Below are 17,054 nucleotides of genomic sequence, written 5' to 3'. Positions count from 1 at the left end.
GATACGCCTCTTTCCGCTTCTGCATATCCTGAAAACTGTCTAAACAAAAGCTAGAAAATTATCCCCAGAAAAAGAAGTTTCTTTGAAAAAACAAGACAAAACCTTTAACAGGAAGGTCCAGTAAAAGACGTCTGAGAACAGGACTTACTCAGATTCTTCGACATGTGACGACGACCACACACACCCCCCCACACACACCCCGCCCCGCATCCTGCAGCCCCGGCTGCTCTGCTGGCTCAGACTTTCTGCCCAGACACAAGGACGGGCTGCTTTAAAGACAAAAGGACACTGTTAGTTCGGAGCATCGGCGGGCACAGTCAGGAGACAACAACCGACCAAGGACAGAGGCAGCCGTCGTGTCAACTAAGATTCAGGAAAAGCGTTGGATGGACAGCATCTGTAACAGCTCCTTGCCACACACACCCACGGTGCATCTTTTCAGTGACACAAAGTGTCCCAGACGTGCCATCCTCACCAGTGACGTCGGTCACGGTCACACGGTCTCTCCACAGACGCCGGCCAGTCAGCACCAATGCAGACGGACCCATGGCCTGGGAGGTGCGGGGGCGACGGGTGTGAACGTCCCGGGACCAGAGCCACGAGGGACCCGGCGCGGCGGTAAGGCAGCTGCGAGGATGGAAAGTACCGACCCATTAGGCTGAAGCCCCTGCTGCCACCCGACTGACACCATCGACAGACGGCGACCGAGCCTGCAGGGAAGCCCCGGAAATCTCCACGCGGCCGCCGGGAACGGGGTCCACACACACGGCGAGAATGGGACTTTCAGGAAGAAAACTAGCCTTTAAACACGGTGCTGCTCCACCAGGTGAGACCGGGAAGGAAGCACAAGACCCAGTCCATGGACTCGGTGACAAATCCAGCCCTCGAGGGGCCCGGCCACGCAGCCTGTGCTGAGCGCTGGCCCCACGTCCGCGGGGTGTGGAGCGCAGTGCCCCCAGGGCCACAGCCACCTTGGCCTGTCCACACACATGACCTTGCCCAAGGCCTCTGGACGGATGCGTGCGGATGGGGTCTATCAGAATCAGCCCGCAGCTGTGTCGGGTGCACACCTGACCGGAGGAGACACCACTGCTACAAAAGGCCAAGTCCCCAGCAGCTTGGGGAGGCCCCGGGTGCCCAGTCCCCACAGGGAACAAGCCCCCGTCGGCCCCAAGGAAACGGCTGGCCGGCTCGAGCCAACGCCATGCCTTTTGGGCCGGTTGGTGTGTCTGGTTCTGCCTTCCCTGCAACCGAGTGCGTGGCGTCCCCCAAGGAAGGTGGAAAGGACACAGTCCCGCTTACACTGCAGGTTAAACCAACGCCTCTCCAAGCACGGTCCCTGGTTCCTAAGTCATGGACGCAACCAAGCCTCGGGCATTGAGCCGCCCTGGGCAGTCCCAGACCACAGCACAAGGAGGCCGCAGCCCCCGCTGCCCTCCCCAGGAATTGGGTCCTGTGGGGCCTGCTCAAGATTTCATGCAGTCAAATCAGACAAAACCTCCATCATAATTAATCATGGGCCGCACACCTCACCTTAAAAAGCAGCAACAGGCATAAGGCATACATTCCACTAAAGGTCAACATGAATCAGAACCGTGTAACACTCAAAACACATAGCACCACTTTTGCTGTATCGAAGCAAACGCCAGAAGAATAAAGCTGCACGGGCTAGATGACCGGCCCCGAAGGGTGAGCTGGAGACACTCATCCATTTTAAACCTGCGGCACAGCTTTTAACACCGCTCCAAGCGCAAGTTTTAACTTTTTGGCATTCCAAACAGAACAATCAATCAGAGAATTAGGGTGAAAAAGGAATATCTAGCCGTGACCACAAATCACTTTCCGTATCGAAAGCCAACAATCTGAGCCCTCACCCCCCGAGCAGGTGAGGGTCACCCAGGAGGGAAGCTGGGAACGGTCAGGACAGGTTTTCATCAACCTGCTCTCCAGGAGTCAAATTCTTTACGTTACTCTGCAGATCGAAAAGCACTCTCTCTCCCCTTGTCGGGGCAAAGGGGCTACCGAAGAAGAGGCTCACGTCTAGGGGGGCCTCGGCCTCGGAGCCCCACGAGTCTGTGTCGGAGCCACTCGGGTCCTCAGCCGTCGTGGGCGGGCAGCTGAGCTGCTCTAACTGGTCGACGATGTCCGAGAAATGGAAGGCTGAGCTGGCCTCAGAGCGGACCGAGCAGGCGGGGAAGTTGGCCATGGAGCTGGCCTCGGACTGGGCGGCAGAGCTGGGCGTGTGCGCGGACAGGCTGCCGGGCAGTGGCGCGTTGCTGAGGGAGCTGGTCTCGGACCGGTGGAGCCGGAGCGAGCTGGCGGCAGACGGGCTGAGCAGGCGCTGCATCAGGCTGGCCTGCGCCTTCACCTCCAGCAGCTCCGAGGTGTCGGCAGGGTGCGCGTCGCCGAGGCTGCCCTCCTCCTCGGACTCAAAGCCGCGCACCCCACTCCCACGGGCCGGCTCCGGGGAGGACCCCTCCGGGCTGGACGGGGCAGACCCCAGGCGGCCACACAGCAGGGCCTGCGGGCGCAGACTGCCGAAGGGGAAAGGAAAGGCCTCAGAGCCTCCGGCAAAGAAGGAGATGTCTGCCAGGCCGCCATCTCTGAACTCGAACGCCGGCAGCTGGGCGCTTGTCAATGTGAAAACAGGGCCCCCCCGGAGGCTCTGCCGGCCACACATGGGCGCCCCCCTGGAAGGGGAGGGGCCCACGGTCAAGGCACCCTCACCATGGCCACTGTGACCCGCACGCTCCCTGCCGGCCCCCCCTGCCTCTAGGCCTAGGGCGGCGCGACTCAGCCCCTCAGTACTGCTGGGGCCACAGCTCCACACGCCCAGACCCGACCCGACACCTTGGCAAGGCTGGAATGCAGGCGGCCCGGGGGGCGGGGCCGCGGCCACGCCGCTCCTCTCTGTAGCTGGCCACCTGGCGCTGGGAGCCGGGGGCCCTGTTGGGGAGCCGCTGCTGTCCTTGGAACCGAGCAGGCCCACGGGGGCTGGAGGGGAGGCAGGGCCCGAACAGAAGGAGGCACTTGTTGAAGACGGGGACGCGGGAGTCCTCGTGCCCTCGGTGAACAAGACGCTCTGGGGATCAAATCAGGAGAAGAGAAAAAGGAACACGTGAAATGAGCAATTACTGTTGGGAAGTCACAGAGCTAACTGGGCCCAGGTGAGTACAGCCGCACCCACACATTTCTGTCACAGCTTCTACAAAGGAGGGCAGCAGGTCAGACCTTTCCTTTTAGAACTGAAGATCTGTAACTGCAGACAGGGTTTCAAACGGACCCAGGATCTATTTAGGTCCCTTGTGAGTCTACTTTTTTCTCTGCGTTAGGCGTGACCTGTCTACAAGAAAGGTCGTTTCCACCACTAAAGGCCCTGAGTCTCCCTGGCACCAGGGTCACCCTGAAGTTGCCTGGGGCTGTCTTTGGGCATCATTGTTCCCCTGGGGCTGGGCAGCTGGAGGAGGGGTGAGCTGCCCCACTCAGCTACCCAGGCGCCCTCCCCCGCCCTGCCAGGGGTCACCGGGGGACAAAAGGCATTGGTGCATCCACACAGCGCCCGGGCAGCAAGGGCCAGGTCCGCACACGGAGCTCCTCGCCCACGCCGTGCACAGGAGCCCCGGGCATCTCGGAGGCGCAGGAGAAGCCCCGCGTATGAGCAGGAAGAGGCTGACGAGGCAGGCGTGGAGTGCTGGGAGGGGCTGCTCGCCACGCCGGGCGCCTGCGCTGCGTCCTGGCTCACAGTCCCACACGCAGGGACACGGAGCAGCCCTTCCCACTCACGTGTCACCGAGACACAGCCGTGTCACACCGGCACTCACAACATCACAAGGGGGTGGTCAGGCCAAAGCAGAAGCAGCAGCAGCACAGCGACCACCCCTTTAGACAAAGCGGCAGCTCGTGACCCGTAAGATTAATCCCTTTTCGTGTGTCTACCACGTGGCTTTTTCCTAATCATCGACCATATTCCATATTCTCTGTGATTTTTAAAAGACAGCATCAGAGAACTGAAAGCTTAAGTGTAACTTTTAGACTACTCACAAATTTGAACTTTGTTAAAGAAACAAAAATAAGTTCTTTTAATTTCAGTTGATTTAACAAGGAATTCCAAAATAGAAAACGTACCTAGAAGAGTTAAAGAATGTTGATATTTAAAAGACCCGATTAAAAAAAAATTTAGGACACATGAGCTTTAATATATGAGGTACAAGTGTAGCTTCTGGAAATACTATAACAGTATAAATGACAAAACTGTCAACGAAAATCAACTTTGTGCCGCAATAAACATGTATAAATATGAAACTATACAGCCACACATCGAAAGTTATGAGATAACAGTACACGAAAAGAGCAAGATTCTCCGTAAAAATATACTTGCATGTGGCAGTCAACACACAAATGTGAACACAGGGAGCGACAGCAGAGAAGCAGACCTGAAACACAGAGTCCCTGACGTCCCGGCCTCACAACACAGAACTGTCACGTCTGGGACACTGTGGCCAAACGCCTCCTGTGAGTGTTTGTGTGCACCTGTGTGTACCTGTTTTCATATAGCTGTGATCATGTCAAACACACAGGCATACACATTTGTTTCCTGCTTTTCACCCTTAAGATAATAGCAAAAGATGCACTCAGTGAACACGGCTTCACTAAGCAAATCACCTCCCTAAGCTGGCATTTAACAGCACTTTGCACTTTTATAGAAGGAGTATTTCTCAGTTGTTTTCCTGACAACAAAAAGCACTGTGTCCACTGCACAAAGAGAAGATAAAAACCGCCTGGATCCAATCGCTCAGAGATCATGTTTGATGCTGTGCACACACTTCTCTGTTTAAATCAAAATGAGGACGTGACCCAGGCTGCTTTGCACCCTGCTCCTTTCACATACTGGTATTTTCTGGGCGCGTCCTGCTCATGCACTATTCTCCCGAAACGAGATTTTTAAAGGCTCTTGAGTAGCGCCTCACGTGGACACGCCCAGAACTGCCAGTGACTCACCCGGCACAGACAGTGGTCGCTAGGATTTCTCGAATGACAAACAACACTGTCACACATCTCAATGCACAGAGCTTTCTCTTCACTCAGGACTCCTTTCTGCAAACAGGGTCCCAGGATTGGAATTTCCGCGCAAATGACAAAGCTAATTTTAGGACTCTTGTTACAACATTGCCAGATTATTTCCCCAAAGAGGACAGGTGATTATATCGTGTACGTTTTACGCAGAAGGACTCACCTGCCTCGGCAAGTTGGCATTTAGGGCGCGGAGAGACATCTGGGTCTTGCTGTGTTTTCTGCAAACAGAGAACAGGCTGTGAGCCCCCAGCCCTCCTCGCCTGACCCCTGTTTCTAAAGCAGCACATGCTGTACCGCGCAAGGACTTGCATAAACACGTGGCCAAGCCTCTGTTAACGTGAGGCACGTAACCAGGAATGGCAGGATGACAGAACAAGCACTCAAACAAAAACTACACGTCCAGAAGAGGTGAAATTGTCCCCTTCACACTGAAGGAAAAGCTCCACATGCAAAGCAACAACATGAATTTTCAGATTCAAAGTTTACCAAGCTATGTAGAAACATTACATCTAATATGTAAAAACATTACATCTAATATGTAAGAACATTACGTCTAAGCTAAGCGATGCAGACTAGAACCAGAAAGCAGTATCTGTATCTGTACACAGTAACTGTAAATGACTGTAAAATACAACCTATCACCATTAAAATAAATAAAAGAAACAGAACTCAAGTGCCAAAATACACGTTTACATATCTGAAGTGATTTTTACTCAAATACAGGTTAAAGTATTTAAAACGTTAATTTTCAAAGCCCACACTTTTCATCATGAAGATGAGAAAATTTACCTTTCATACGGAATCCTCTTCATCCCACCGTCTTTGACATAATCCACTAGTTGCTTCTGAGTTCTTCCACTGTGAAAAAAATCAGGTTTTAAAGAAAAGAATAAACAGTAATTCACAGCATTAATTTTTCACAAAAGCAAAGGAAAAGTAAGACTTGCCCATCCTCTCTCACAAGTTTACATATACATCTAAAAATTATACTTTGCAACAAGCATAACCAGTTTTCTAAACAGTTTTTACGAAGCCTATTTTTCCCACTATTTTATTTGATAGGCTTTCTCCAGTTTTACAATAGCTGCAGTCTGCGTGTAGTTCTCTGGAACATTCACACCACCTTCTTCTTGACTGAGGCTGTTCGGGTTCTCAGTCCCACAGACAAGGCCAAGACCCGCCTGGCACTGCTGCCCCACCTGTATCTGAAGGAGGAACCTCTGCTGAAGAGGATGGCTCTAGCTCTGGGCTTCGGCTGATCAGAAAGTCTGAAAAAGGTGTGATACTCTACACACGTCTTCCAGAAGTTCTTACACGCGTCCCTACTCCCCAGCACGAATTCCAGGGTGTCCTGGTAAGGCCCCTGGGAACAAAAGACAAAGGTTCGAGTCACTATATCAAGAATAAAATTTAGGAAGGCAAAAGGCTACTCCAAAGTTAAAGATTAGCACATTTTCTTCCTCAAAGTTGTATACAAAGACTTCTGGTTCCATTTACACTTAAGAGAAGAAAAACACAAGGTATATATTCATTGTAGAAACATCAGGAAAATGTGGCCATCTACAATCACACAACTGCTAACATTCTGAAGTTTATCTTTGTAACCTTTTCCCACCTAGGAAACTAAGGCATCTTTCCAGGCCGGCTGACGCATTTATCTGTTATCACCCAATCATTCTCCTGGGGGTTTTTCTGGGATGTTTCAGATGCCCAGGACACACAGGGTTTTCACGCTTACAAACATCACCATGAAGAAACTACTGCATTGTCTCTCATGGCTATTCCTTAGGATAAATTCCTAGAAATGGTATATTGAGCTCAGAAACAATGCACATTTTTGAACCTTATGATATATTATTACCAAACTACTTGCCAGAAAGAGCATAATACTTTGACTCCTATGTTTAATCTTAAAAATCTAAGTGCTTAGGGATATAAAACGTAACCTTGCCAGGTGCAGAGACAGACACTGTCCGGAACTTTGAAACATCACGCTGTTCCAAAGAAGAGCTGCTTTGGAATATAAAGCCGCAATTCTCTTCTCTCCCTGTCCTTTCTGCCAGAAAGTTTTTTTTTTTTTTTTTTTTTTTTTACAGAGGAAAAAAAAAAGCAGCCTTTTACTTGTATTTTGTACATGCTTTTGGCATTCCTTATACTTCTCTCTCATCCGCACAAGAAATATTTATGTGAAAAACAATTAAGCTATCTGTTCATACTTGCTACCAAACACACTTACACGCCGCATGTGACCCTGGGGTTTGACAAACGCTAATCAAGTGCCTTCGAAAAGCTTAGGTGAAGCCTCTCCTCCAGGTCGGCCCGGAGCTCTGAGCTCCTAGAGTGTGTCTGAGCTGACAGCCTCCTAAGCGCCACCCCACAGCGGCTCAGCTAACCTACTTTTTATTTCCTAACTTCCTTTGTACGATAGACATGTAACAATGTGAACATCTCTGAATAGTCTGACGTACTGGATTTTTCCAACTATCAGACTGTACAGACATTTACTTTTCCCCCTTTTTACTAATTTCAGTAAATTTATATTTAATTATTACCTTACTGGCTCACAATCTCAAAAGAAAGGAACATTTATTTTCTGAAAATCAAGTCTACTTCAATTAGAGCTATTAAAGGGTCAATTTCTCAATCAAAGACACATGAGAATATTGGAAACGCCCCTCTCTTCATTCTGGACAGAAGCTCCAACACTGATGTGCTGTGGAGCTTCTTCAGATCACAGCTAAACACTGTGCATTTCAGCTTTATTACCCAAAGAAGGACTGGCTGTAATAGACCAAGAGTTCTCAGCAGCCCTGGGAGTTTGTCGCACAGGCAGTCTCTCAGGCCAACCCCACAGCTGAGTCTCGGGCGGGGCCGCCCCCGGGGATGCTGATATGCCCTCTAGGTGAGAAGTGCTGGGCGGGTCACCCCCCCGAAGCCTGTCCCCAGTCCCGAATCCTGTCCTTAAATTCTTATGTGAGTTATGCTGAAACGATATATAAAGTAATTAAAGGGACTTCCCTGGTGGTGCAGTGGTTAAGAAACCTCCTGCCAGTGCAGGGGACATGGGTGCGAGCCCTGGTCTGGGAAGATCCCACATGCCGCAGAGCAACGGAGCCCGTGCGCCACAACTACTGAGCCTGTGTGCCACAACTACTGCAGCCCACGTGCCCTAGAGCCCGTGCTCTGCAACATGAGAAGCCACCGCAATGAGAAGCCCGTGCACCGCAACTTAGAGTAGCCCCTGCTCGCCGCAACTAGAGAAAGCCCACGTGCAGCAACAAAGACCCAACTCAGCCAAAATTAAACAAATAAATTTTAAAAAGAAGTAATTAAAAACTCAGTATTCTAGCAGAGTAAATTCTCTTACAACTTAAAAAGTTCTCAAAATAATACTTACATGGACCTCTGGGTGGAGTTTGATAAGAAACCTCTTCCTCTTAAAGCTGAGCTTCCGGAGCCTGGACCAGTTGAAAGTGTTGATCTTGGTGCTGCTCTGGAATTCAGGACACAGACGTTCGTTGAGGAACATCTGTAACCTGACGCGTGCACACGACTTTTCATGAAACAGAGAAGGTTAAGTCACATCCTTGCCAGAAAGCACAGCAAGCCCCTGACACTTTATGTTCGGAAAGACTCTGAATTAAAATGTCAATACTCAGCACACTAATCTCTCTGTTTTAGGAAGAAAACTTTATTTCTTTGATAAAGCTTTATTACAACCTCTTGTTTTCAATGTTAACAGTGAACATTTTTGAAGCCCCCCTACTGCGAGGACGGCGGCTGGGAGGGGCCTGGTGGTGGCAGGGCGGGGCTGGAGCGGAGCTGGGTTTCTCACTGAAGGGAAGGACGGAGGGATCCCAGGGGTGCCGGATGGGACCCGGACCCAAGGCTGAACCCCCAACTCTCCAGAGTGGGCACACTGGGCAAGGACCTCAGCTTCTAAACAATTTTGTCCACTAAGGAGACCAGGGCCCTTTGCTCTTCCAGGGTGGGGCAGGCAAAGAACAAAGGAACCTGGACCATCTTATTGTGTAAGAAAGTAAACAAGTGCTCAAAAAATGATGGGGAAATGTCAAAAGGACACAGGAGGGACTTCCTTCCCTGGTGGTCCAGTGGTTAGGACCGCACCTTCCAATGCAGGGGGCGCGGGTTTGATCTCTGGTTGGGGAGCTAAGATCCCACATGCCTCGCAGCCAAAAGACCAAAGCATAAAACAGAAGCAATATTGTAACAAATTCAATAAAGACTTTAAAAATGGTCCACATCAAAAAAAATCTAAAAAAAAAGAAAAGGGCACAGGAGCCACCCGAAGGGACTCCCTGATGTGGGTCAATTTAAAGATCAAAACAAACAACGACAACAGATCAAGTATCAGATTATAACCCGAATTATAACTTGAGTGATAGTACGATTATAATACAAACCCATGATCCACAGGGACGTAAAGACAATAAACAAACGAGGAGAAAACCCTTCTAGGATCATGAAGAATGGAATTTAAAAAGCTGCCTTTTGGCAACCATCCGGGAAATTTACAGTCTTCAAGTATCTCTCCACAAAATGCTTACTAATTACAAAGGATAAAAAGTCACTTTGCAGCGAAGAAGGCTGTCAAACGCCTTCCAACCATGTGATGGATACTGGCACTACTGGCAATGGGACAGACAGGTACCGTGGGCCACCTCGCGGGCTGCACCAGGCACACTCGCTTGTCATTCACCCGCCCAAGAAGCTTAACTAGGGTCTGATCGTCAGCAGGTGCTGGGAGGCCCATGTCACAAAATGACTGGCCTTGAACCTTCCAAAGCATCAAGGTCAGGAGAATCAAGGAGAGAAGGAAGAGAGTTCCAAACTGAAGAGGCCAGAGTGGGATCCTGACTGGGCAGAGCGCTTGGCCTCAGAAGGGATCTTCTGAAACCAACGAGACTGGGGCAACTGGTGGAAGCTGGATGCGGTCTCTGGGGAAGCAGCACGTTCTACTGTTCTCATATCCTTTCCATAACCTTGAAACATTTCTAGAATTAAAATGTTAAACGGACTGAAACACTTTTCTGGCATTTTCTTTTCTATTCTCGATTATCATGACCATTTACTCTTTTCTACAAATTCAAGATGGGGGGTGGCAAGGTGAAGAATGTTTTCCCTTCAGAGATACTAAAACAAACAAACAAACAAAACAAAACAAAAAACCCACAACAACTTAAGCAATTAAAGAGGAAGGAGGCACTGAAACATGCATGACACGGACAAACTCTGAGACGGGGAAAGCTGTCAGGCACAAAGGCCATTTACAGGAACGTCCAGAACAAGGAAATCAGCAGAGACAGAAAGCAGGGGCGGGCAGTGACTGCTACGGTGCGTGGGGTGAGGCTGCGATTTAAACGTTCTGGGGTTAGTGGTGACGGTGACATAATTCTGTAAATATACTAAAAACAACTGAATTATACTTTTAAATCGTGAACTTTACGTTATGTGTGAATTATATCCAGTTTTTAAAATTCCTGAGTTAAGAAGTGTCCTTGAGGCCAAGATACAAATGACAGGGTCTAGATGAGACCCAAGTATCCCAGCTCCCAACACAGTCTAGACACGAAGTCACTTCAACTGCTACTCAAAGTAAAATATTTGAGGGTTTTCAACTGGGTTCTCAAAAAAGCAAACAAAACAACCAAACAATAAAACATCAACAAAAGAAAAGAAAAGAAAAGAAAACGCCCACCTTCAGCTCTCACCTCTAGATGGTAGGTGCCTAGGGCAAAGGCTTAAGAAAGCAGGTGGCCACAGGAGGGACAGGGAAGGGCCTGTCCTCCACAGGAACACACAGAAAAGAGCGAGAGACACACTGTTCCCAGCTGCAAGCTTGCCTTCCCATTTTCCCTTTGGGTCAAAATAAAAAATCACCACATCCCAGGGCTTTAACCGAGTCATAAATCGAAACAAAGAATCCACGGATGACTGCCCTCACTCTGCCCTGGGCAACCCTGACACTCACCGAGCAGTGCGCCACTCAGAGCCACTGCCTTCATTTTGTATTTTATCAAAAAAATCCACAGCTCAGGGCTTCCCTGGTGGCGCAGTGGTTGAGAGTCCGCCTGCCGATGCAGGGGACATGGGTTCGTGCCCCAGTCTGGGAGGGTCCCACATGCCGCGGAGCGGCTGGGCCTGTGAGCCACGGCTGCTGAGCCTGCGCGTCTGGAGCCTGTGCTCCGCAACGGGAGAGGCCACAACAGTGAGAGGCCCACATACCGCAAAAAAAAAAAAAAAAAAAAAAAAAAAATCCACAGCTCAGCTGTAAATGCCAAGTAAGACCTGAAACAGAACCCGGAGACTCAGGGCTCTCCGGGCCACCCTCAGGCCTGCTCCCCCGGACAGAACCGCCTTCCGGACCTGCATCCGCATGTCCACACAGCTCGTCCAAGGCTGCTACTGTACCCTGCTCTGAGATCTCGTCTCCTGGACCTCCACACCTACCACGACCTCACGTCCACCCCTCCCCACACTCCCTCCATTTTTGGTAAATTTAAAATTCGGTATTTATATTACTGATCACGTAAGTACTGCTTGCAAGTTGAGCCAACCTGAATTATAACTATACTTTGCTCCTTTGCTTTTTAAAATTAATTAATTTTGGCTGCTTTGGGTCTTCGTTGCTGCACGTGGGCTTTCTCCAGATGCGGCCAGCAGGGGCTACCCTTCATTGCGGTGTGTGGGCTTCTCGTTGCGGTGGCTTCTCTTGTTGTGGAGCACAGGCTCTAGGTGCACGGGCTTCAGCAGTTGTGGCACATGGGCTCAGCAGTTGTGGCTCACGGGCTCTAGAGCGCAGGCTCAGTAGTTGCGGTGCACGGGCTTAGCTGCTCCACAGCATGTGGGATCTTCCCGGACCAGGGCTCGAACCCGTGTCCCCTGCACTGGCAGGCGGATTCTCAACCACTGCGCCTCCAGGGAAGTCCACTCCTTCGCTTTTAATTTTCCTGGAGTCACTAACTGCTTCTTTTCATTTGCTTAATCTCTAGGTACCCGTCGCTAATTCAGCCCCAAACTTCCCCGCAGACCTTTAGAACTCTTTGATACGGTCTAACCCATGAAGCCATCGCTCATTCTTCCCCCTGCCCCCTCACAGGCCGCACCTCCCGGCTTGCGGGATCTCAGTTCCCCAACAGGGACTGGACCCGGACCCTGGCAGCAAAAGCACCGAGTCCTAACCACTGGACACCAGGGAGCTCCCCCGATCAGCCCTTTCTTGGAGGCCACCTCTGTGCTTATGCTGACGAACGTTCTCCCCATCTGAGCACAGCCCGCACGTCTGCCTTCTCCAATCTGAGTCACCCTGTTTCCTCAGCTCCCATCCGAGTTTCTCCCTCCTCCCGTGTTGGCCTTCAAAAGGCTGTGCAGGAACTGAATTTCTGAAAACCTGCATATCTGAAAATGCTTTCATGTTCTCTCTGTACAGGAGTCGCGTTGCACAGGGCACAGAATCCCAGGCTGGAAATGCTCTTCTTTCACGTGTAGAACCTCCGGTCTCCAGCTTCCAGTCCTGCCGCTACTAGCCCGGCAGCTCTCCAACTGCCCCCACCTCTGGCAGCTCGCACTGACGAGTCCTGCTGCCGTCACACTGGAACGTGCAGGCACCTTCAACCTGGAACTTTGTGCCTTGAGTTCTGGAAACTTTTTCTCGTGTAATTTCTTTAACAATTCCTCCACTGATTTTTGGTTCCTGCCTCTAGAATTCTGGGGTGCTGGACCTCCTGGATGGCGCTGGAATTTTCTTTACTTTTCTCTCCCATCTTTCACCCTTTATCTTTTTATTTTTTATTTTTTTTTTAGTGGTACGCGGGCCTCTCACTGTTGTGGCCTCTCCCGTTGCGGAGCACAGGCTCCGGACGTGCAGGCTCAGCGGCCATGGCTCATGGGCCCAGCCGCTCCACGGCATGTGGGATCTTCCCGGACCGGGGCACGAACCTGTGTCCCCTGCATCGGCAGGCAGACTCTCAACCACTGCGCCACCAGGGAAGCCCACCCTTTATCTTTTATTCTGTTCTGTGGAGATTTCCTCAACTGCATCTTCCAAACATTCTCGTTCCGCCAACGTGCGTCACTCTTGTTCTCCGTAACTGCCCTGCTCTTCTTTCAGAGATGCAAGCTTTTCCCTTATTTCTGTGAGGCTTTTTAGAAAACGTAATACACACAAATGGAAGGTCTGTGGCAACCCTGCACTGAGCAAGGCTATGGGCGCTGATTTTCCCAATAGCATTTGCTCACTTCGTGTCTCTGTGTCCCATTTTGGTAAGTCTCACAATATTTCCAACTTTCATTATTGTATTTGTTATGATATCTGTGATCACTGATGTTACTGCTGGAAAAAGATTATGACTCTGAAGGCTCGGATGGTAGTTAACACTGTTAGCAATAAAGTATTTTTAAATTAAAAAAAAGAAAGAAAATGTAATACAGTAACATACTAACAAGGTTCAAATTCTTAAGGTACCAAAATTGAGCCCAGAATGAACAGGCCCCTCTCCCCACTTCCAAAAGCCTGCAGGCTATAGTAACCATCCTAGGGGCAGTCAACACCAGTTTATTTTGTAGGGAATAAATAGAGTGTGTGTGTGTGTGTGTGTGTGTGTGTTAAGTTCCCCTCTTTTCCCCATAAGCGGTAGCAAATTCCACACACAGTTTTGAACATCTTCTCCATTTAACAATACATCTCAAAGAATGTTTCACGTATCAGGACACAGAGAGCACATGCAACCTTTGGACAGCTGTCCAATTATCCCATAATATGGATGCCCCACCATTTATTTAACCAGCCTCCTAATAATTAATTACCAGTATTTTACTATTACAAACAAGGCCAGAATAAAAAAATCACAAGAGAAACGTTTACACTCGTGCTAAAGCTGTGTTCCTGTTCCCCACGAACGCGATGTGGGTAAAGCGATTTTTCTGTTTTGCCAATCTGATAGATGAAAAGCAGTAACCTCTCTGAGGAAGCATGCTTTCCATTTCTTCCACCCCCAGCACAGTTTCTGTTTCTTCTGAGTCTCTTCTTCGCACAAATTTGGGACGTGTCCCTCAAATACCATCTTCCCTTGAAGAAAGGCTTTCCTCAAATTTCTGGCGACCCTTGGTCACTGTCTTTATTTAACAGCGAGGCTCTGGGTGTGCCTGAGTTAATGACCATCCTGGTAAACACTGGCCAGGGAGCATCACGAGGGGACGCTAGTCTAAGGGATATCTGACAAGGGACAGAACATCTGTGTCTTAAAGCGCCTCTCCATGGACCACTTATTAGTTGAAAGAGGAAAACCAGTAACTATGCAGTAGAAGAACCAGAAAACACAGCGATGAAGGTTTGCATCGCCAGGGAGGCCAGGTGGCATCTCGGGTGTGACCCCCGAGGGGGACACATGTCCCCTGGGCAGTGGTCCAGCTGGGAACACGTCACCTGAATCTAATCACAGGAAAACAGCCGACAAACACAGACGAGGAACTTTCTATTACAAAGGGGCTGTGTTCTTCAACACCGTCTTCATAAAAGATAAAGAAAAAAGAATGTTCCAGATTAAAGGCGACTGCAGCGTGACGGCCTGGTTCTAGATGGGATCCTGTCCTGCAGGGAGACCACTGGCCAGCTGACAGGACTGAGGACGGACCCGTGTGCCAGGTGTTAAGAGCCTGCGGCCTCAGTGGTGACTGACTGTGGTCACGACAGAGCATATACTCTGCTCTTGGGAAGCACACACCGAAGTTCTCGGGGTAAAGGCCCTGACGTGTGCAGCTTTACTCCCCAAGGCCTCAGAAAAAAACTGTGCGTCTGGGCGTGCGTCTGTGCAGCAGGGATGAGAACACATGTCAGCGGGAGGTGCAAATGGTGACAGGTGCATGGGGTCTCTGTGTGCTGTCCTCATTCTCACAGCTTTTTGGGACGTTTGAATTGAAAGTGTTTCCAGATGGAAGTCTTTACAAGAGGAGGCTCTGAAGTGCTGGCTGGCAGCTCCCAGGGCTGCAGCAGGGCCCCCGATGTCAGAACCGGCTCGTGAGGCACCTCATCTCCACCTTCCGAGGGGAGGGAGGCGCCTCGTCCTGGAGGGGCGGGTCGTGCTGTAGCTGCCGGCCCCGCCCCATCCGGCCTCCCCGCCCCCCTGGGGATCCCAGGCTCCTCGCTGGGCCGTCAGGGTCTGCTTCCCTACTCCCCAGACTCTGGCGATAGTCCTTGTTTTCTGTGGTTTCCTTTTCCATTCTTTGTTCTTACTGATGTAAGGTTAAAAGAAAATTCCTTAACGGTCATGCCGGTGGGGATTTTGAGGGAGTGGAAATGAATTCAATCTGCCGCCTTTCATATCAAGTCTCTAACCTCATGCTTTTGCGGTTTCTTCTGGTCATAAATTATTTGTCCTTTTCTGGAGAAATGACAACAGCTTGATCCTGAGGGACGTGATCTCCCCTCTGTGCCAGGTAGGAACCGCCATCAAAGGGAGCGGGTGTGGGAGGCCCTGGACACCACTCAAAGGGCCTGAATTTCAGGTGGAATGTAACAGAACTGACATTCTAAACGCAAAATTAATTTTTTTTCCTACGGGAAATTGAAATTTGCTGGCTAAGTTGAGAAAGAGAAAGGAAAAGCAGAAGAAACAAAGTGTCCTTGATCAGGGAGGCCTGGATCAGACCAGCTGCTTCAGGCGCCGGCAGCGAAGACGGGCCACAGCGGGAAGAGCCGCAAAGCCAGCCGGGCGCCAAGAGCGCCACTGCCAACCCTGGGCACCACGTTCCACCGGAGGCACCCGACTCCACGGGCCGGGAGCAGGCAGCTCCTGGAGGGGAGGCGGGAGCGCCTGGCGAGGCGCGGGCTCCGGAGCTGCAGGCCGGCGCCCTGGCAGCTCTTTCCAGGCGCGTCACACCCCACGGCCCGGCACAAGGACATTCACCACAAACACGACTCAGTGGCCCTTTATGTAACACTCACCCATCCGAACGCCGCTACCGCACACATCCCCGGGAACCCTAGCACTGCCCTCGGAGGGTCCCCAGGCTGTTCTGTCTTGTGCTTTGAACGGTGACTGGGACCCGTGGCGGAGACCCCACAGGGCAGCGGCCTCCCCGCGGGGGTGGACGCCGCCCTACAGGGCAGCCAGAGCCAGGCTTGAGGTTCGACGGGGGCGACCTTCTGTCAACGTTAGAAGGACAGTGGGACGTGACTGAGGGCCCTGCGGGCCGTGGGCCCCGTGACAGTGAGTCCAGGACAAGAAGACAACTTCTCTAACGGGTGAGAGGTCGGATCGGAGGGTCCGCAAAGCTCTTCCTCCAAGTCTAAGACAGATTCAGCAACCAAGACTTCCCAGCAAACGTAAAACAACCCCAAGAAGCCACAGCACAGCCGCCCTCCTACCTGGAAGACGAGGACGCCCATGTGGGAAACGGCCAGGTTGATCTTGGCCCCCTCCCTGTCAGAGGCCGTGTGAAACCTGATGCCGTACATTTCCAGCTTCCGGGCAATTTCCAGCACCTGGAAATCCGACTCCGCAGGCGTCTGGCCCCTGTAATAAAAGACAGCATGATCACAGCACTCCTGAAAGAGCCGAAACACAGGACAGAAGCGACCAGGAAAACAGACCACAGAAACAAACCAACAAAGGAGGCTCTGTTCTTCAGAGGGTCGGTCACTCACTGTATGTTTATGTACACACATCAAACAAAACACCGCACACAGGCCACGGAAACGTCCGCTTGCTTCTATTCTGTAATCCATTTCCTAGTGGGTCAAATGTTTTCTTTGCACTCATTAGATGTTCAGCCTTATAATTTTGTCTTAATACAAAGTAATGTGCAAACATTATGTGCAGAGACAAATAGTAAATAAAGGAAATACCACAGATAACTCTAGTATCTCATTAAACCCATTTCAAAACTTTAAAAAACTATTTTCAAAAAGTGCAATTCTAACCATTAGAATACACTTTTATAAAAATGAAATTATTGGGCTT

General features: G+C 50.5%; 1 protein-coding gene across 1 annotated transcript in view; it reads right to left on the bottom strand.

Annotated features, from left to right (window-relative positions):
* FARP2 (FERM, ARH/RhoGEF and pleckstrin domain protein 2) overlaps positions 1–17,054 on the bottom strand; it is an 83,112-nt gene that overhangs the window by 25,089 nt on the left and 40,969 nt on the right. Inside the window, exons 7-14 of the mRNA XM_065880203.1 lie at positions 16,460–16,607; positions 8,471–8,566; positions 6,273–6,436; positions 5,863–5,931; positions 5,234–5,291; positions 4,999–5,094; positions 1,967–3,082; positions 476–627 (exon numbers count right to left, since the gene is read on the bottom strand). Of these exons, the coding sequence (XP_065736275.1) occupies positions 476–627; positions 1,967–3,082; positions 4,999–5,094; positions 5,234–5,291; positions 5,863–5,931; positions 6,273–6,436; positions 8,471–8,566; positions 16,460–16,607 (1,899 nt within the window). The remainder of the gene's footprint in view (positions 1–475; positions 628–1,966; positions 3,083–4,998; positions 5,095–5,233; positions 5,292–5,862; positions 5,932–6,272; positions 6,437–8,470; positions 8,567–16,459; positions 16,608–17,054) is intronic.

The sequence above is a fragment of the Phocoena phocoena genome, chromosome 7 (assembly GCF_963924675.1).
Source record: "Phocoena phocoena chromosome 7, mPhoPho1.1, whole genome shotgun sequence".
NCBI classification, from domain to species: domain Eukaryota; kingdom Metazoa; phylum Chordata; class Mammalia; order Artiodactyla; family Phocoenidae; genus Phocoena; species Phocoena phocoena.
This window is presented reverse-complemented; position numbering and strand designations above follow the sequence as displayed.